At 44.3% G+C, this 20,839-nt stretch overlaps 2 protein-coding genes across 6 annotated transcripts in view; one reads left to right on the top strand and one right to left on the bottom strand.

Annotated features, from left to right (window-relative positions):
• The window catches only part of IPPK (inositol-pentakisphosphate 2-kinase), a 41,259-nt gene extending 27,044 nt beyond the window's left edge, over positions 1 to 14,215 (top strand). For all 4 annotated transcript variants that reach the window (XM_064668177.1, XM_064668176.1, XM_064668179.1 and 1 more), the window contains exons 3-13: positions 734 to 829; positions 1,560 to 1,626; positions 3,421 to 3,542; positions 3,929 to 4,018; positions 4,614 to 4,672; positions 5,023 to 5,095; positions 6,249 to 6,528; positions 7,728 to 7,878; positions 9,247 to 9,349; positions 9,859 to 9,938; positions 10,957 to 14,215. In XM_064668177.1, coding sequence (XP_064524247.1) covers positions 734 to 829; positions 1,560 to 1,626; positions 3,421 to 3,542; positions 3,929 to 4,018; positions 4,614 to 4,672; positions 5,023 to 5,095; positions 6,249 to 6,528; positions 7,728 to 7,878; positions 9,247 to 9,349; positions 9,859 to 9,938; positions 10,957 to 11,182 — 1,347 coding nt within the window. In that variant the 3' untranslated portion in view covers positions 11,183 to 14,215. The remainder of the gene's footprint in view (positions 1 to 733; positions 830 to 1,559; positions 1,627 to 3,420; positions 3,543 to 3,928; positions 4,019 to 4,613; positions 4,673 to 5,022; positions 5,096 to 6,248; positions 6,529 to 7,727; positions 7,879 to 9,246; positions 9,350 to 9,858; positions 9,939 to 10,956) is intronic.
• The window catches only part of CENPP (centromere protein P), a 127,006-nt gene continuing 120,134 nt past the window's right edge, over positions 13,968 to 20,839 (bottom strand). For both annotated transcript variants that reach the window (XM_064668184.1, XM_064668182.1), the window contains exons 7-9: positions 16,354 to 16,433; positions 14,602 to 14,693; positions 13,968 to 14,351 (exon numbers count right to left, since the gene is read on the bottom strand). In XM_064668184.1, the coding sequence (XP_064524254.1) occupies positions 14,239 to 14,351; positions 14,602 to 14,693; positions 16,354 to 16,433 (285 nt within the window). In that variant the 3' untranslated portion in view covers positions 13,968 to 14,238. The remainder of the gene's footprint in view (positions 14,352 to 14,601; positions 14,694 to 16,353; positions 16,434 to 20,839) is intronic.

Here is a 20,839-nt window from a genome sequence, read left to right as displayed (position 1 = left end):
TGCTGGAGCACTGGGAATGGGATAATACTGCTACAAGGCTTCTTTGCTCCCTCTTTAATGAGCAGGAGCTGTCAAAGTCTGACTGCACCGATGTCCCTGTCCTGCTTCCAGTACTCATGGAAATTCATTTCTATCTTTTGGCATTTTTGTCTTGTAGAAGAACTTGGAGTTTCCTTATAGACACATAAAAAAAAATGAACAGAGGATGACATTACAGTAAGATTTTTCATTGTCTGGGGCAGGATTTGGGATAAATGGCAAGTTCTGTACCTGTCCATGCCGAGGTTTGTGATGTCTCAGTCTCTCCAGCCATTCCCTTCCCAATCTCCATGAGGTATTTTGTAACACTCCAGGCCTCTCCTGCACTCCAGCTGTTGGCAGGAAGGCCTGCTGGGCACCTCTTTGGACTACTAGAATTCTTTGAGTTGTTTTAAGAATAATGGTCAAAGACAGAGTAGATTTTGAGTAACCTCCCCCTCTTCCACCTTTGTAATTTTCTCTCTTTTTTCCCCCTGACACTTAAGAATCATCATTCTCTGGCTGTTTTTGTGTTTGTCCCAGCCCCTGAGGCAGAAACAAAGGTAGATTATGTGCCTGTTTAGTTTCAGTGTGCACTGACCTACCAAGCTCAGCAATTAGGCTGTTTGCTAAATCACTGACTAGCATGTGTATGTGTTCTGGAGTGTTGTTTATCATTATCTCAGGGCTAAATTACCACGCTTCTGTCTTCCAGACTTCACAGGAAATACTACACCATCTGCAAAACATCGTAGACTTTGGAAAACATGTGATGAAACAGTTCTTTGGGGAGAACTACGTTCACCACGGGGTAAATGTTTTATTCTTAAAAGAAATGGCTTATGCATTATAAACACTGAAGTGTTTGGGGCAGCTCTGAATACACACACACAAGGAGCATTTGGATGAGAACAAAGATCCTGCTCTGTGCTGATGAGGGGGTTGGATTGTCTCCATGGGTGTTTCAAGCTTCTAATGAAAGAGTGGTCATTGCTCTACATAAGGCAAGAGGGGTGTGTGTAAGAGGGATTTTTAGACTTAACTGTAAAACAAGGGGTTAAACCTGGTTCATATAAATGGTTGAGGTTTCTGTGCAGTCACAGATAACCTTTTCCCTTGCCACTCACTCTGTTCTTCAGGGCAGCCAGATCTCCTTCACTGAACATCAGATACCTGGGTGGAAAAGCTACAGCTTCACCTGGAACTTGAGTTACACAGTCCTGCCTTGGAAGGGTGGGATGTGAGGATGAAAAGGGACTTTTTCATTTGTGAAAAGGATAAAATGATGCAGGTTCCTTGGTGCACATTAAACTTGCACTGAAAAGGCTCTTTCTCATGCATTTATTGAAATCAGTTCTTTGTTTTTATAGTGCAGCACCTGTGATTGCAGGTACAGGTCTTCACAGTTAATCAGAGGGAGAAGCTGCTGACTTTTTTTAGTGTACTGTTGTTAACACCCACTGAACTTTGCAATTCCATTTTAAGACCCCCCCAAAACTGGGTATTAATTTTTGTGTTGAAATACATTTTTTTTTTAATAGGAAATTATTCAACTGCCTTTAGACTTCGTAAGACAGCTCTGTTTGAAAATCCAGCCAGAGAGGCCAGGTAAGTGCCAGGGATGGCATTAAAACGGGGGCTTCCTCAAGCTCTAAAGCATTTTCCTTTGTTCTAAAGTTAAAAAGCATTATACCTCAGAATATAAGGAGACTTTGTGTAATATCGAGACAATGATAAGTTGAAAATTTGTTGTGGAAAAAATGGAAATGGACGTGTTTTGGAATTAACAGTTGCAGCTGTGCTTTTCTAGTCCCCTGGACACGGGGGATTGATGGGGACAACGTGTGAGGTGAGGGTGTGCTGACCTTGTGAAAGCTTTGGGAACGTGCTGCAAGACTGGAAGTTTGGCAACCTGTGACGTGTTTGGTGTGAAGGGAAGTGCTGCAGAACGTGGTGTCACCTTTCACAGTTGGCAGGACCTGGTGCATGTTCTTCACATGTGGCTGAGCTCCAAACGGGGCAAAGGAAAGGGCCCTCATGGTGTGTTCATCTTATGGTTTTTAGAATGGTCAGAAACTCCTGCTTTAGCAAAGTTCTTGAAGAAAAATATGGTATTAAATCAAAGTGCTGTAGTGATTGCTTTGTTGCCTTTGATCCAGGAAAAAAATTGAATTAATTTACATGCAGTGAACACAGGACACTCTCCATGGTTGATTTGTCCTCACCTGTTTGAGAAGCAGTTCCACAGTGCCAGAAACCAGCAAGGACAGTAAATAGTTTTAAGTAAATAGTGTCTCATAGAAGTCAAAAAATCAATGATACTCTGGTAGAATTGAGTGATAGAATTCAGTTTTATTTTTCAACATTAAACTTTGTGTGTCCACAGCTGCTGAGGATTGAAATGTGGTTGTGAGGAGCTGTCCAAGTGCTTTACAGCAGCAAATCCCACTGTCCATTTTCAACAGGAATCTTTTTTTAACCTTGAAGAAAGAATTTCCTTCAACATTACCTTTCACATACACCTGTCTAACTTATGAAGGAGCTTCTCTAATAATTCATATTTCTGTGTCTGTCTGATTTGGCAGGTGGCTTTCAGCTGGGAAGGTGGATGTACTTTTGCTTAAGTTTAGAAATGAAACCCCAGCGTTTTGTTGGAGGCAGAAGGTTTCTTGCTCATCCTGGTGAAGTGCAGCAAGTCATTGCAGGCTGGTGCCTAATGAGGCTTCAGTTTCTGGGATTTATTTTTTCTATTGCAATGTATTTTTTCACAATGGGCATTTTTCTTGGCAGTGGAAACTGTAACAGAACACGTGTGTTCTGTGTCTCTCTTTAGCAGCAGAGGTATTTGAGAATCGAGGGGTCTGTGTTCTTGTTAATGTTGAACTAAAATCTCACAGACTTTCTGTGTCCCAAAGGATGCACGTGGAGAGAGGGTATTTAAAGGCTTTTTTAAAATAATGCCTCTTAGGTTTATGATATTCCTGGCAGTTTTCACAGATTCCTTTTGGCGCAGCTGAGGAATGGTAGGTCGTGCAGCTTTAGTAAGCAAAGATCACATCTTTGAATAAATACACTAATTAGTCACTTTACCTGTTGTTGGCCAATGCATTTCCTTGCTGTTTCAGGCGTCACCTCTCCTGGGAGGAGCTGGGAGCTGGCCATTAACAGCAGCCCTTGTGGCACTCCATATGGCCAGGACAGTTTTGAGGAACCTGAACCTGGGCGTTGGTAACGGGGAGGGCAAATTTGTGCAAGTGCATAATTGGCTAAAGCCTCCCAGACTGAGAGTCCTGTGCTTCCAGGTCTGTCCCCACACCCCAGCCGGCAGACAGGATGGCTGCAGAGCAAACAAACCTGCCCACAGCTGATTCTGATCGTGTTGCCTTCCCTTTGCTTCCCCAGAGTGTCGCTGTGACAAGGACATGGACACCCGGAGCGGGTTCGCGATGTGCCTTCCCAACCTGACGCGGCCGCAGAGCTTCCGCCTGGCCGAGCACCGGCCCCTGCTCTGCATCGAGATCAAGGTCGGGGGGAGAGGCTCCTCGGGGGGCTCCTTTGCCTTTTTTAATACTTACTGGCCAGAGCAGCTCAAGGAATGCAGCAGTGGGATAAGGCAGAGCTTGGTTTACACTGTAACCCCTCTTTTAAGTCCCGATCTTTCAAAACTTGGGAAATTCCCAGGTGTTACTAGGCTTTTCTGTAGGCCACAGCAGTTTTGTGTCCTTATTTATTAAAATAATTTATTTCTCTGAAATAACTGGGAGTAATATTCAGCTTTTAAGTGCTGGATTTTTTTTTAATTGTTTTTTAAAATTTTCCTTTAACCGGAAAGATTTGCATCTTGTATGTGCTTCTGTTTCTGTGGAGAGATACATTTATATTTACAGTCTTTTTTGTTTGTTTGTTTTAGCCAAAGTGTGGCTTCATTCCTTTCTCCAGCCATGTTTCACAGGAGATAAAGCACAAGGTGTGTCGTTACTGTATGCATCAGCATCTAAAGGTAATTATTGAGTCATCCTGCTTCCCCTTGGCTGGACTGTGCTTTATTTGCTGTTCCAGGCTTGGGTTCCTGTTAAAACTTGCTCAAATCCCTGATATGACTAAAGCTGGTAGGTGGATACACAGCTTGAGTTGCTGGGTGTGAATTTGTTTAGTGAGAGATGGAACAAGTTCTGTGGGAAGCTGGAAGCAAACAAACACAATATCAGTCTTTGGGGCCTGTGAACGCTGTGGTTGGGTAAAATCTGTTGTTGTGGAACTTCCTTTCAGGATCAGCTCACCCAGTGCATTCTGTGACTTACAATAAACAGCCTGTAACAGGCACAGGGTTCACTGGACTTGTGTCCTTTGTGAGTGTGAAATGGGGTGACTGGGCCTCCCTGATTAATGTGATCTTCCTCCCTCTGTGAATGCACTTGGAGTGACTGGGAAAATGACCAGGAAGGCCCACAGTGGTCATGAATTTTGTGTGCAAAGAGGTTTAAGTGTCGTGGGACCTCTGAAGGGAGGATGTCAGTGCACACACCTGACTGTTAGAATAAGAGAGCAGTTATTCCAGGGACAGTGGGTAACAGCAGTGCTCTGGTTTTCCCCAGGTAGCAAATGGCAAATGGAAGCGACCCAGTAAATATTGCCCGTTGGATCTCTTCTCAGGGTAAGGATTCTGGTTTTTTGCCAAAAGGAATCTGTAACACAGGGGGGATTTTTGGCAGATTTTTCTCAGATTCCTTTGCCTTTTGCTGAGGCATTAAGGATAATCCATGCCTGCCTGTGTGACCTTTACAGTGAATATTTCTGGTGCTGTCTATTTACACCTATCTCAGGAATCAGAGCTGCTTATTAATGTGCCAGTGCCTTTTGCTGCATAACATTGCAGCCAAGAGCTGTTTGCTTTACTCAGATTTGAAGCTCACTTTGCCTTTGCAGTGACCTCAGCTCACACCAGGTGTGAACATCCAAAGGCTGGGATAAAACATTCTTGGTTTTATTTTTTGTTTTCCCTAGAAACAAACAGAGAATGCACTTTGCTTTGAAGAGCTTATTACAGGAGGCACAGAACAACTTGAAAATATTTAAGGTAAACAGTTAAATCTCTACTTGCTTTTTTTGCCTTGGCTTTTAAACAATTTGCCTTCAGCATGTAAACAGTCAAGATCTTCAAACCTACCCAATCAGCACCTACCCATCAGTTCCATTTTTGGACCCCACCAAAAGAAGGAAACAGGATAATTCCGAATTAGATTTCAGGTTAGGACAGATAAGTAATAATTTCCCAGAATTCATAGACTCATGGAATGTCCTGAGCTGGAGGGACCCACGAGGATCATCAAAGTCCCACTCCTGGCCCTGCACAGGACACACCCCAACAATCCCAGTGTGTGCCTGAGAGCCTTGTCTAAATGTTCCTTGAGCTCTGGCAACCTTGGGGTTGTGACCACTGCCCTGGGGAATTAAATTAGTCTAAAAGAATTGCTGAGGAACAACTAATAGGAAAGGACTTTTAAGTCTGACCAAAGTTTTAAAAATTCAGGAGGAAGAAGATGGAGAACTTTGCATGTTGCTGCAAATATTTTGGTTTTGAATTCCTGTTGGAACTCTGATGCAGGCCAAATGCAGAGCAGGTCTCACTGGGGAAGGAAAAAGTTCCCTTTTCCATGGCATTCATGTAGAAAAAATATAAAGCAGTAACTTATGGCTTATGGAGATTTTCAGATTAATTCTAGGAAACAAGACTCTGCAATTTATTTCCAGTATTAAATCAACTATTTGAATTACTTAAACTTCTGTGAACTGTCCTATTTTTTCTATTAGCACAGGTAACTATCACACCTTTTCTGTCCCCTTTCACAGCCTTCCCTTTGCCAGTCTGAATGGTTTCACACGGTGCCTTTTCACTCCTGACATTATTCAGAAAGAAGTGATAGGAAAATGTGTCAAGTATCAGATCACTTGTATTTTTCTGATTCCTTACAGTTAATTAAGTTGGGAAAGTAGCACTTGGTTTAAATGGGGTTTTTGCTTCTCATTCAGAGGTTGTTACATGTGGAATCTGATTAAACTTGAGGGCAATTTGTAAGACTGGGCATGTCGTGTGTATTTGTATGGAGACTGTTAAGCTAAGAACACTTTTCTGTGCTTAAAATATTAAATCCAATGCTTTGAGTAGCTCAGTATGAAATACTTGATTTCATGAAGTGCCTAAAGACTCTTCATTTCCCCCCCCCTTTCAGAATGGTGAACTAATTTATGGCTGTAAGGATGACCAGGACTGTGTCTCTGACTGGAACGAACTCGCTCGTCACTTAAAACCTTTCTTTTTCCCCTCCAACGGGCTGGTGAGTGGCCCCCACTGCACAAGGACAATTGTTAAAGAACTGATCCAGGTGATAACCATGACGCTACTGAGTAGCACCGACACCTGCAGGGCAGGGGACATGAAGACAGTGCCCGTTTCACAAGGACGAAGCTACTGTGAAGCAAGTGCTTTCAACAAGGAGCTGGTTAGGAATGGTAAGGAAGAACTTCTCAAGCACTGGCAGTAATGGACTGCCCACGGAATCACTGAGTGCTTTGGGTTGAAGGGACCTTTACAGGCCACCTACTCCACCCCCCTGCCATGGGCAGGGACACCTTCTGCTTCCACAGGTTGCTCAGGGCCTTGTCTGATGTAACGATTCAGATCTTTGTCTCTCGTTTGCTTATGGATGCTGGTGTGGGAATGGAAACAGTGGAGTTGTAGTGACATTTAAAAAACGAGTTCTGAGCTGTGTGGCTGGTAGATAATTGCCCTTAATGTGACGTTGGAGTGAGCACTTTCAGCACTGTGCCTAATGACAGGTAAAAAATAAATGCAGGAAGTGGTAGAGGAAAAATGGAAGAAAAAACCAGTGTGAGCTGATAACAGTCGTAGGGATTCCAAACAAATGGAGAATTCTTATGTTGTATGTGATGAAGCTGGGCTGCTTTGGTTGCCGTGTTACATGACACCTGTTCCTTGCCTTTCCCTCTCCTCCTGCCAGTCCTCACCAGCAAGGGCACAGCTCATGTTCTTCTACTGCTCTTCTGGTAAAAAGAGAGGTCTGAATTCCAGAGGGGAAAGGAATGGGAAGTGAGAGTTGGAAAACTGTGAACAATGATAATTCCTCAGTGCATAAGTTCTGTGAAGCTCTAACTATTCAAGATGCTGCCAGTTACTCTAATTATACAAAAAACATGTTTCTCACTCTGCTTTTGAGGAAGACCTTTTTCACTACTGGTGGTTTGTTGTAGTGTTGGAGAAAGAGCTGTCTCACAGAAATTACAGCAAGTGCAAATCTCTATATTATTTAACAAAAAGACAGGACAGCTGAAATGCTGAATTACTTTCTGCCAGCCGTTGATACTGTTCAAAGTGAATTTGTAGTGGCTTCAGACTCAGATGAGAAATCTCTCTTGTGAACTCAAACAAGTAGATTGCAGGTTGGGTGTGTTCTGGTGTTTATTTTTTGGGGTAATTTGCAGAGTTGTACACCAGGCGTTTTATTCTGCAGTTTAAATGTGTACCTGGCACTTCAGTGTTTGGAAACTGAAATGTTTCAACGTTTCCCCCTCCCTGTGTGTGACTGGACTAAAAGTATTTGGCCTTGTGTTGTGGACAAGCACATGTTCTGGCAAATTGAAGCAAAGAACACACTCGTGTCTGCCTTATTTTAAAATCCATTTTCTTCTAGGTAAACACAAATTGGAAAGCTCTGGCTTACCGAGGGGTTGTCTCCTTTATAAAACCCTTCAGGCTCAGATGCTTGACATGCTGGATATTGAAGGACTCTATCCTTTGTACAATAGAGTTGAACAGTACTTGGAGGAATTTCCTGAAGAGAGGTAAGACTTGATGGCTTTTCTCTTCAGTTCTGAGTAACCAGGTGTGCAGGCAAGACTGGCTCTGTCTTGTTATGTTGTACAACCTTCCTTCATGGCATTGCACATTCTGAATTTCTAACTTGAACTGCCAGATAACATAAAAGATCAGTTTTATTGTTGCAAGTTTTGGTGTCAGTCACTTTGGCCTGAATTTTTAAGTAATGATTACGGGAAGTTCACAACAGAGAAAAATTCCCTTTTCCTGAGCAGTGCAGGTTGTGTATTTGCAGAAAGGTACAGTGAAATGGGTGCTTGGTTTCTCCTGTCCCCAGTCCCTGCAGAGCTTGGAACGTCTGCAGGGATAATGATGTTTTCACAGGCATTCTCAGGTCTCTATTGGCTTACCTACAACCTGCCCTTAAAATCCAATATTTGGCAGCAATCCAGCCTGTGCCTGAGGGTCCTGCAGAAGGTGTGGATCTGCTGTTGTCCATCCTGCCCTCCTGTGAGAACAGCTCCAAGTGCCAGCTTGTGACCCACGCCACAAGTGCTCAAATCATACTTGAGGCACAAGAAGCTTTATCTTATGGTATTTCTTGCCTGGGCATGGAAAGCTGCTCCATTTTTTCCTCAAACAAGGCTTATTGGTGTAACAATAATTGCTACAAAAAGCCTTCCCTGGGCTGCTGTGCCTCGGCTGTGCCTCTGCCGCTGCTCACACGAGGGCACTCTGGCTTCACTCGTGGAGTCACCGCTGCTGGTGCAGTTACATGTGAAACAAAGGATTTGGGAGTGTGTTCTTTGGGCTGCAGGGGGTTTGTGTGCTGCAAACCCCACTGTGAGGGGCTCAGCTCCTCAACGGGGGTTCAGGGGTTTAACAGGGGAAGGAAGGAGGTCAAGCCACTCCCATGAGCACATGGTACAAAGCTGGGGCAGAGCAGGGCCCTGTCAGACATGCCTATACTCCCAGTTGATCTTTATATATATATATATATATATAAACTAATATATTATTATACATTTCTTATATATATATATTTCAGCAAGACTTCTGGGAGCTCCTGCAAACTGCTATAGATTTTGAAATGTACCCATTTTTTGCAAAACAATACTGTCCTTGCAGTGATACACAGGTGGCAGTGGATTAAGAATGATTCATCTTTAAAAAACAAACCACACAACCCCTAAACAGCAGCAAATCTTGAGTGAAATGAGAGTAACAGGGACTGTTTGGGATGTTGGTTGGCAGTGGGTCAGTCTTTGGATGTATTTATCAGTGTTATGGTTGGGTTGTTCTGATCTGAGTGTCTGGGCTGCTGAAGAAAGATCACTCTGAAACCCAGTAAATCATTTTGGCTGTCTATAAATCTTCTCTTAACATTTATTTAGAAGTACATTACAGATAGATGGACCTTACAATGAGGCGTTTTACGAGAAGCTGCTGGATCTTTCCACGGAGGATGACGGGACGGTGGCGTTCGCCTTAACAAAGGTACTTCTGGGGAGGGTTGTTTGCTCTGGCAGTGTTAATTAACACCTGGCTCACTCTGGCAGTGTTAATTAACACTTGTCTCGCTGAAAGGGGTGGATAATGGATGGAGGCAGCACCACTGGCTCGTCAGGATCTGGGCAGTTAAAGTTCTCCCTTGTGCCAGGGTGCATCTCTACAGCACGAGCAGTTAAAAACAGATGTGTAGCACCAGTTCTTAAGAAAAAAATAAAGCTGTTTATTTGCTCTCTAGACTGAGGAAGCATTTTCATGAACTGGTGCTGGTTTGGCCAGCAGAAAATCATCTGTAGGAAATAAACATGGTTCTTATACAGGATGCTGCAAACCCCCCTGCTCCTGCCAACCGTCTGTTACGGAGATGATTTCCAGCTCTTACAGTGCCAACATCCCAGTACAGGGAGCACACTGGGGCCTTCTGTAAGGAACAGGATGCTTTACTACAGGCAAACAGAAGCCTAAGAGAAAATGTGCATTATTTCTCTGTTGCACAGGTGCAGCAGTACAGAATAGCCATGACTGCTAAAGACTGCTCCATCATGATTGCCCTTTCCCCCTGTCTGCAAGATGAATGGTAAGAGCTGCCTGTACCTGCTTTGGAATGGCTCCAGTTGTTTAGAAATTGGAGATGTTGTTTGCACAGTTCAGTCAACTCAGTAATTAAAAAAAGTGTGGGGGTTGGGGGGGGGATGTGTCCAAATATTTGGCTGTGAACATTTAATAGAGTTCTGATTTGAGGCATTTAGAACCCATGTCTGTTTCTGAAGAGTTTTAAGTTGATCAAAAGGGTTAAGGTTTTATATTCATGCTCCTCTTGAACTTTGAATTGACTGTTTATAGTAGCTCTACGTGGTTTTAAACAGGTGCAGCTTTTCTGCCTCGGTGTCCTCATATGAAAGATCTTTCAAGCTGAGTTGCCTTTAATGGCCTAATTAGAGTAAAACCAAGGCAATAATTGAGAGGTGACATCTGTGGCTGTCAGGCAGGAGGCTTTGCTGCAATGCCATCCATTTTGGCTTGTGTCAGCAGTCCTAGTCTGCAGGGGGGAGTTGGTTTACTAGACCCTTGTATTTTTGGAGAATACTGTTTTCTGCATGTGCCCTGCAGTTCTTGAGTGAAGTGTTGGTGATGGACATGAGTTGTGCAATGGCTGAGTTCAGAAATCCTCCATCCCTCAGCATGCTTGGACAGCAGTTCCCACACTGTGTTTTATTACCTTGAACCTAAGTAGGTGTTGCAGTGGCTCTTTCTGCTTTTGCCACTTAATAAGGCTGTTGCTTTGTATGCACCACCTAGAAACAGCTTAGATTTACTAAATACAGAGGCACAGCAGTTGAGAGTAATGTTTGACTTCAGCTGTGTGGAAGCTGAAAGGAAAAGGACTGGAAGAGATCCCACCAAGTTCCCATTAGGACTGCTAAAGCTGGAGCTGTAGTTTCCTAAGTGCTGCATTAGCTGCAGTTTATTTTCTTGGGCTCCCATGAAAGTTCTAAGATAAACATTAGAGTCACTTTTGCAAGGGGACTTGAGACACATAAATTAAAAATCCTGGTTTCAGTGACTCAGATGTGCAATGTGGATTTGTTTTCCAGCTCTGAGCAAAGATCTGTGGTACTGGCATCCAAATCCAGATTCACCTTTTCTGTCTCTGTGCTGGACCTGGACCTGAAGCCCTATGAGAGCATTCCCCACCAGTACAAACTGGATGGGGAGATAGTCAACTATTACCTGAAGAATGTACAGGCCAAAGATGACCCTGTTATGTCCAACCTCTTCAAGGAGAATGAAGACTGCACATTAGTTCTCCATAAAGTGTAACCATTTCCTTGAGGTTATTTTTATTCAAACACATTAGAAAGTGAAAGAGTAATGGAATACAGTTATGGTGATTTTTTTTTCTTTTCTATTGTGTTCAGTGCATTTTTCAGCTGTGAATGTTTTTGCTTTATGAAATGATTTCTAATGGGTGATGCCTTCTCAGAGCCCTGAGATAGCATTTGCTTAATGAATGTATTTAATGTGACAGAACAGGTAATGTGCCATACCTTGGAACTAGAGGACAGAGCAAATTAATACAAAAAGTCTACTTAGAATTGAAAGAGCACAGAATGAAAGGTTTCCTGAAGTATTGCACTAACATAGAAAGCCTAATTACTAACAAGAGAATTGCCTTGGAGCCTGTGCTTTGAGTCTCACTCATCCTTCCTAGAGGAGGGAATGCTCTGGCAAATCCTGATATAACATTTTAGCATTAATCCACTGAAAATACAACTGTGCAGTGGCTGATCTGTGAAACTGCCCTGTCACTGCAGAACACTTAAGTACTAAATGCATGGATTAGGAACACCAGGCTGCCTCCAGAAGTTTTGTGATCATCTTGTACCTACCTAAAGCTTCTGAAATTAAGTGCAAAGGGTTAAGGTAAACACCTCTGAGTTTAATGTCACAGCTGGGCTTAACTCTCCTGCCCTACTGGTTTTTATTGTCCCTACATGATATGCTGCTATTGGAGGTGAAACCACAGCTCGCTCTCACCTAATTTAAACTGAGCTACAAGAAGAATTTGTTCTGAGTTTTACAGATCATTTCAGGTCTTTCAGGTGGTGTCAGACATTGGCATTATTACACTGATGCCCCACAGCTGTGCAGCACGGGCAGCTGCTTTCAGGCTCCTTCATTTTAAGTGACTGCAGAGAAAGGGTGACAGCATCTCATTTTCTGCCCTGAAGCTGCAGTGGGTCAGTCTTGTGACAAGGTGGGCTTGTATCACTGCTGCAGGGATTTTTGTGATGGCTTTACTTTGTAAGCAGTGCTACGTGCAGCTGAAGTCTGGTGAGTGGCTGCAGTAAAGCCATCCTTGGGGAAGATCCCCAGTTGGAGACTGGGGATATATCCAAAACTGAGGGTACTATGATAAAATCTACAGCCCCTTTCCCCTCAGGGATTGCACACCCTGAAGGGTGCAGAGATGCTCCTCAGGCCACAGGCTGTTACCTGGATCCAGCCTGTGCTCAGCAGTAATGTTGTCCAGAGCTGTGTGGGTTCCCTGCTAAAATCACATTTATATTGGGGTCTCAGTGTAATGCTTGAATTGTTCCACTTCACCTGAAATTCAAAAGGCCAACTCAGGACTCCCTGTACATTGGCACAACTCAAGGAGGAAATGTGAAACACAGAGTGACACCACTCCCACAGTGACAGAGACCTGGGCTGGCACTGCCAGCTTGGATCCAGTGCCAGGTGGGACAGGGCCCGGAGCTGCTCTCCTGGATGTGAGATGTGATACTGCAACAGTGTAATAACCTGGTAGCTCACAGTGGGAATAATCCTTTCTTTCCAAACAAAACCTGGGGGGAGAGAGAGCCACTTCTAAATCCAGAAACCCTCCAGCTGTTAGAAAGAGGAAGGAAGGACCATCCACAGCTGGGAAGTTCCCAGGTTTTTATGCTGTAACTTTACGCACATTTCGTACACAAACAGAAGCCTCTGTGCTGAGCAAACAGTTTTGTTTTCAGGCAAGAAGGAGCTAAAGATGAACTGAACTAAAGGTTACACAAAACCAGCTAAACCAGTTCCATGGCAGTGGATAAGTTGCAATGAATTTTGCCTGTCTGCTGGACTCTAGACTTGAAATTAGCCTGGCCTTATCTAACGAGAGATTTCCTTAGAGAGTTGCTGTTTGTCAAAACCCAATCTCTGGTGTGGCTCAGCTGTAGAGCTTGGCAGTTTTTCCTGACCCACTAGAACAGTGGGAGACTGTTTAAGTGATCAAACAGTGGATTGTTACATTTATGGCATTATAAAGATACTGTTGCTTCAGTTCTTGATTTCTCCAGTTTCCCCATTGCTGTACAGTGTTTTGCCATCCCTTGTGCTGGGGTGGCTCCAGCAGCTCTGGCCTTGGAAAGGAGTCTCTTACTGTCACTTGAGAGCCCAGAGTTTGTGGGTTTGGGCCCTTGGTTCCAGGAACTGTTACTCCCTCCCCAAGAAGGACCTGACTTCAGTTGTATCAGTTTGGGGTGGATATGGTCGTTTGGTTGGGATGGAGAGAGCAGGAACTCTTGGAAAACACAGAGTTCCCACATGGGCTGATGGCACATCTGATGGAAGTGAAGGGAGAGGCAAGACATCTGTCTGATCCATTTTGTTTCTTCAGGGATGAATGTATGACATATGATGCTTTGGTAACATGTTACCTCCCAGAATTTCCCCCTGGAAGCAGGAAGTGCTGCAGTGGGCAGGAGGTAACTCACCCACCTCTTCCCAGGAGGGTAATGGGGCCTCTCTGGGGTAGTTTGAGCTGTCTCAACACTTCCACTGTGGAACAAAGTTACTTCAGACAGTTACACTTGGGTTTTTTTACCATTGTATGTCTTTGAAACCTTCACATTCTCTTCTTCCACCCTAATTTAAGGAGAAAGCTGTTTAACTCTTTGTTCTAGGAGTCTCTTACTGTTCTCTTGTCATTTTAAAATCACTGTACTTTTACAGAGCTGTGAAATGAAATGGATTTTTATGGACTTGATTTTGACAGTGCATGATCTTTTAACAATTTCCAGGTATCTAGAAAATGTTAAGAAGATAAACCACTCTGGTACATTAATGATTCAGAAAGATAAATTTATAATGAAATCACTCTGTACATGTAACTATTTTATTTGGCATTTTTGTATTTAAATGGCTGTATTTATTTTCATGTCATGACGATTTATATATAACGTGCCATAATTGTACAGATAGCATGTTTTATGAGTATGGTTTCTAAATGGAAAATAACTTAATGTTTATATTCAATAAAATTATAGACTGTGTAACACAATATCTTAATTAAAACTACTTTTGAAATTGCTACCTGCTGTAAGTAATGCTGGCACTCATTCAAGCACCTTGACCAGGTTCTCCAGGGCTGCCTCGATGCCCAGGAGCAGCACCATGCTCCGGAAGCGGGCAGGGACACTCTCAACTCTTGTCATCTTCTGCTCCAGGACTGCAGGAAACACAACAGGGAAGGTTATTTTCCCAGTGCTGGCAGGGGGTGAAGCACCTGCACACAGACATGGGGTGCAACCTTGGAAATCACACAGGGGTGAAGTGCAGCTGCTGCTCAGTGGGGGTTTGTTTGCCTGGCTGGGCTCTGTGAGGGGGATTTCCGTGTTCTCTAAAGGGATGTTGGCCCAAAACAGGGCCTGCTGTTCTGCCTGGTGGCTCAGAACAGCCCCTGAAGTGACTGATCTTACCTTGCTCTGGGACTTTGGTCAGCAGGTCCAGGACAGGTGTAGTTGTCCCTTCTTCATCCAGATGGATCTTCCAAACAATCATCAGTTCAAACCTGTACCGGGAGCACAGGAAGGTCAGTCCAGGGTTAACCAGGGCACTGTTTTTGGGGTTCCTCCAACCAAACTCACCTCATGTAATCCAACTCACCCATCTCTGGGTTCGGGAACGAGGAGCATTTAATTAACTGAGGAAAACCAGTAATCTGCTGACAAGGAAAGCTTCTGGGAACCTCCAAGCTTTCAGCCTCAAGGATTTTTAATCCTGGTTCTTGTCTTTGTCTCTTATGAATGGTTTGTTTGCACAGGACAGTGGGGCAGAGTAAGAGAGGAAGGCAAAGCAGAGCACTGAGTGTCCCCTGGCCCAGCCCCTCCTGTAACATCTTCACCCAGGGTCAGGTGCTGAGCTCAGACACAGGATAAGCACAGGAATGTTGTTCCAGAAGTGTTTGATAAATGGTGATGTGCTGGGTTTGGAATAAGGGTCACCCTGATATTTTTCATGGTTGTCTTAGAATAATGCACAGGCAAACATCTGCCCCAAGCCTGCATTCCTGCATTTTTTGCTTTTATCTTTAAAAAAATAAATAATCTCAACCATCACCACTCCTGCCAGAATGGGTTTGGGTTGGTCCCTATTGCAAGGGACAAGATCAGTGCACCATCCCAAGGCAATAGTGAGGCAGGAGGTTGGTCTGGAACAACATCCAGAGCAGATTTCCTGCTTTAAAACAGCCCTTCTTCTTTACCTCATCTTTATTCCCCTCCAAGCCTAGAATTCCTTATGGAAGGTAAGGCTTTCCTGATCCGAAGCTGATCTGCACAAGTCACTGTGGGGAGGAAGCTCCCCTTTCTCAATTTTACAACTGTAAAAATTCCCTTCAAATGTGATTGTCAGCCTTTTGCCCCCTGATTGTTACAAATCCTTTGGGAATTTGTGCACAGCTTGTCCTGGAATTTTGCAAACAAATTCTTATGCCAGTCTGGTTTCTACCAACCCACTGAAATGACTTGGAAGTTCTTGTGTTTCAGGGCTGTGGGTCAGAGGGGGTGTGTGTAATGGAACTGCCACCTGGTGACACAGAAACTGTTAAACAAAGCAGGTTATTCCCTAACCCTGATGGTCTAAGAACAATTCATTCCAACAACCCACAGTTAAAGCATTTAGTTTTAAATGGCAGGTTTGGCTGAACCAAGACAGCACCATCTCTTAGGGTTTATTTGCTAGTTTCACACAGAAATGTCACAGAGGGAGCTGTGCTCAAATTCCAGTTGTTTCCATATAAATTAAAGCATGTTATAGCAGGATGTAAGAGGAGAAGGGAATGGTCTGATCCCTTCACAAAATAGTTATTTTTCTTGGCCCTGACAGAATTCCTGACAGTGATAATTATATTGTCTTACATGTAACTTCAAAGATTTTTTTCTGTATTGAAAACCTCAAACCTGCTGGAACACATCCCACAGGGAGCCCAAATCCCACAAGCCTGGTAGAGTAGTAATTCCCTCATCTAACAGATTTCCTTCTAAAACAATGGAAAAGTGTAGCCACAGTTGCTTCCAGTTACATGGTAACTGCCATTTTCTTTCTGTTCTTTAATGGCAAGAGACCAAGGAACTGGGCTTTGCTGGGATGTGACTGGGATCCCTGCACCTCCTGCCCTGCCTGTGCAATCCCTGGGCTGGATCAATCAAGAGATGCATTTATTGGCTTACCCAGAAACTTTGGGGTTCCTCAGAATGATATGATCTCCCTGCAGTCCTTCTGGAAGGGCCACGACCTCAGGATACTTGGCCTGTGAATAAAAAGGCTCAAACTGGGTCACAAAAATCACAAAAATCACAGCAGATGAGGTGGTTTCCAGCCAGTGCTCCCCAGTGCCAGTGGGTTTCATGAGCTTGTGTGATGATTAACAGCAATAGTTAAGAGTAACAATACTGACTGTTTAAAATTCTGACCTGTTTTTTTTCTTTAGAGCTCCTTGTGCAGGACCCAGGAAACCCTGAACTTTTTTTTTTAAACTAAGTTCTGTTAATTGCATTTAATAAGACATTATAATGCATCCCCATTTCACCTCTTCCCCTCTGTGAGGGAAGGAACCCGACTGGAACACTGGCTGGAGATCACCAAGCTCCACAGGCAGCTTTGGAAGCACAAAGTAATAAAGGCAATGAGACACCAAAATAACCACAGCTACCGAAATATGGGATAATGGAAACGTGATCAAACATAAAACCACTGACTCCTATTAAACTTCCATGTTATTGGGAATTATTTCCAGTTACTACAACATGCAAAGGTTGATTGTTGCTCCATTCTTTTGTCAGTCCCTCTGATATTTGACAGTGTTCAGAATGTGTATCTTGAATTACTCAAGACTCAGAACTTTTGCTAGAACTGGTTTAAAAGCACATAAAAGAAGAGCAGACTTGTAGCTCCACATGGATTCTGTAGGTGACAAGTTACTCAGAGTATGAGGGGATGCACAGACACCAAGCACTGAGGAACAACACAACATCCTGCAGGGAATGTGCTGCTGGAAAAGGAAGCAGGACGGAGCCAGAGCCTGTTGTCGTGCAGACTCCAGAGCTGTGCCCTGCTCGTCCTGCCTCACGCACTGGACACAGAGCTGTGCTCCAAAACTTGCAGTTTATAAAGTGTGAAAAGTCTCTCAGCCTGAATCGTCCCACAGGGCTCCCGGGGCAGGTCTGTAGGAAAAGGAGCAGGAGAGCCGGTCGTGGAGCGGCGCTGGAGGGAATGAGTCCGGGTTTATGGGATTATGCCTCATCTGGCAGAGGGAAATCGCTCCCAGATGTGACCTTGCTCTGGGTTAGGAATTTATGACAAGCTGAAGGGGGGCTGTGCACAGTGTGCCAAATGACATAAAACACATGGAATTTGCCAGTTTTAATTTCTACCCAGCATCCAGTCCTGTATTTACTGTGGGGATAACAACCAGGATCTATGCTGGGAACAAGGACACGGAAGGGACGATGCGGAGCAGGACAGTGACACTGTGAAAGTGGCTGATCAAGGGTCACTTGCCCAGCAGAGCAGGGATCCTCTTCCAGTTTTACTCCCTGGGGAATTATGATAACAATATAAACCAAGTTTTCCAGGCTTTCCTTCTCCATAACCCATGTCTCATATCCATTACAAGCCCTCATTTGCCTGGGAGGATCTACTGATCTCTGTAGCTCCAGGCTGCCAATACTAGAAATGCAGGATTAGCTTCTCTCTGGAACTCAGCTCTTGTGTTCCTCATTTACAGGAGATCCCAAGCATCCATAGCTAAGAACTGAGTCATGTTTCACCTTCATCCGCCCATCCCGAGACCTTTGGGAATCACCAGAGAAAACAGATCAGAGGAACGAGATAAGAGTTACAAACCCAAACACTGTGAAACACTCCCAGGGCTTTTTTGGGAGTTCCTGTGTAGCTGCCATGACCAGGTGGGTGGGATTTATGTCATATGGAAAACAGAGGCAACTCCAGGAAATCCCAATGTGTGATTTTCTGTGGCAAAGCTCCCCTGTACCAGGGAGAGGTGAGCTCTGCACACAGAGGGGGGGGATTCTCTGCCTTCTGTAAACACCATCAACCTCAACGTCGGGAGAATCCGATCCTGTGTGAAATCCACAGGATTTGGGATAAAATCCAGCCTTTTAGCAAGAAAGGTCATATTTTAGCAATCCACAAAACACACAAAAAGCCAAACCACAAATACCTACATCTCTCCTCACTAAAACCTGAGCCCTGACAGCTGCTCCAGGCCCGGATCCGTGTGAGGATCTCGGCTCCGTTCCCACCTCAGGACAGCTCCTTACAGCAACCACCCCATGGGAGCAGGAAGCGAAGCACCCAGGATTAAGCAGCGACCTTAAACACTGACAATTCAGGGAATAAACCCCGGGAAACGCAGCCGCACCATCTGCCTTTTATATTCCACACGTAGAACGTAATGTCTGAACCCCACAGGTCAAATGGGGGGATCTGGGATGTAACAAACACCAGGCACACGGTGAGCAAAGGCAGAACTGCCATTCCAAACACTTCTGGATCCCACATTACCACCTCATCTCCTCTGCTGAGCAACTTCCCCAAGTTTTCCCCAGGGAAAGGAAAAGCGGAGCAATGACCAGGGTGACAGGTCACTGATCCACTGGAAGGTCTCTTGGGAAAGTCAGGAACTCCTGCGGGATCCTGTGAACTGGACCCCAGGCAAGGGAAAGAGATCCCATCAAGTACATGATACCAGATGGGAGAGATCAGCTACGACTGCATTAAGCAAAACCTGCCTTTAATCAAGAAACATCTTTCCTCAGATGACTTTTAAATGTCAGTTTATGATCAAAACCAACAGCCCAAGCTATTATTGCTTCTAGACGGAAATGGTTTTTCCAGCTCCTTCAGGAGTCCAAGCAGGGAATCTGATGGGAACTTTTGTCTCCAACAGGAACAGTCTCAAATCACAGAGGGACCATGGGGATGGAATGCTCAACCCTCCCGTGCTCCCATGACAGATTTTACACACACACAGAGCCATCCCAGGGATACTCCTGCAGGGGCTATTTTGAACCAAAACATTTTATCCTCCAGCCTTTAGAGCTGCGTTGCAGTTTTCTGCACACTAAATCTCTGCTAAGGAAAACGTTCTGAGTTCCTCAGGTTAAGAGCCATGGCTGGGAATGCAAAGCAAAACTGGCAAGGCAGAGGCTGCAATAAAAGCAGATGAATTTGCTTCTGACCCACTTTGCAAGAAAACACACAACCCTGCTCCCAGCTGGAACAACAGCTCACTGCTACTGCTGATCCTGAGCTTGGTGTTCTGTAAGAAGGATGTATATGAAGAGTTGTGCCACCATGAGCCCCTCCATAGGTACAAGCTCCTTCTCAATTTACCAAGGAGGCTCCCTGTGGGCTCTGATTTTGATGATTTGTGTCTAGGGTTTGCTCAGCTAAGGCCTTAATACAACACTGACATAACCCGTAATTCAAATACAGATTATTTGTGAATATCATGAAAATTCTAGATATGTAGAATACCAATAATGACCTGATTAAATTCCAGAAGCATCAAACAATCACCCCCAGTGCCACCGCGTTGCTCCCACTGCAAACGAGCAGGTCAATCCCTGCAGTGCCATCCCTTGGGACACCATCCCTTGGGACACCATCCCTTGGGACACCATCCCGTGGGACACCATCCCTTGGGACACCATCCCATGGGACACCATCCCTTGGGACACCATCCCTTGGGACACCATCCCGTGGGACACCATCCCTTGGGACACCATCCCGTGGGACACCATCCCCAGGGGCTCCTGGCCTGAATTCAGAGCCTCTTCTCCAACAAGCTCATTCCCTGGATTTAGCAACAGGCTGATTTTAACTTATCTAACTCAGATCACAACAAAAGGAACAATTTTACTCTCACCATAATCAAGTCCTACAGACACTTAAAAGCAGTAACCACCAAGCTGCCAAATAAAAGTAAGTGCAGCAATTACATTTTTGGAAATTAATTTGTATTTCTTCTTTTACTAAGCCTTGTGTGAGCCCAAATAACTACAGGTCCCTTTGGGAGACCTGATCTTGCAATTTTTCTGTCCTTGATGCACATTGCTAAAATCTTTGGTGCAAACTTTACCAACAACTCTCATCCTCAAGTCACAAACTATGTTAATTTGTAATTAACTGAACCTCACACATACAATTATCTTCCTAGAAATGTCATTTCAGTGCCTTTAATGAGTTTTAGCTTAAGATTGGACATTTGTTAAAGCATTTCAGTTAACTCCAATGTTTTATTCTCTGAGGCAGCTGCCACCAACGTGAAAATCCAACCAGGATTTACACTTTCCTGTATTTTTAAAGCACAGTGGCAAGCCCTAAGCCAATGGATAATTTCTCTGAGAAATTTAACTTTTTTTGGTACCAACAAGCACCTCAGACTTCGACAGAGGAGAAACCAGTGTAACCCACCAATGAGCAATGCTGTGTCTGAACACAAAAGCATCCTGGATTTTGTTTTCCTTCCCCCTCACTCCCTGACTGGGCAGGAGCAGCACTGCAGAAACTGAGGAACAGTCAGGAACTGAAAACAAGGACGACAGAAAAACCCACAGTGCAGGCAGAGGAAGATGGAGAAGACAGTTGTGGTTTTGGCAAGGGTTTTGTCTCAAAGCTGCATTTCTTGAG

The sequence above is a fragment of the Pseudopipra pipra genome, chromosome 11 (genome assembly GCF_036250125.1).
Source record: "Pseudopipra pipra isolate bDixPip1 chromosome 11, bDixPip1.hap1, whole genome shotgun sequence".
NCBI lineage: Eukaryota > Metazoa > Chordata > Aves > Passeriformes > Pipridae > Pseudopipra > Pseudopipra pipra.
The sequence above is the reverse complement of the archived record's forward strand: the minus strand, read 5'-3'. Positions and strand labels throughout refer to the sequence as shown.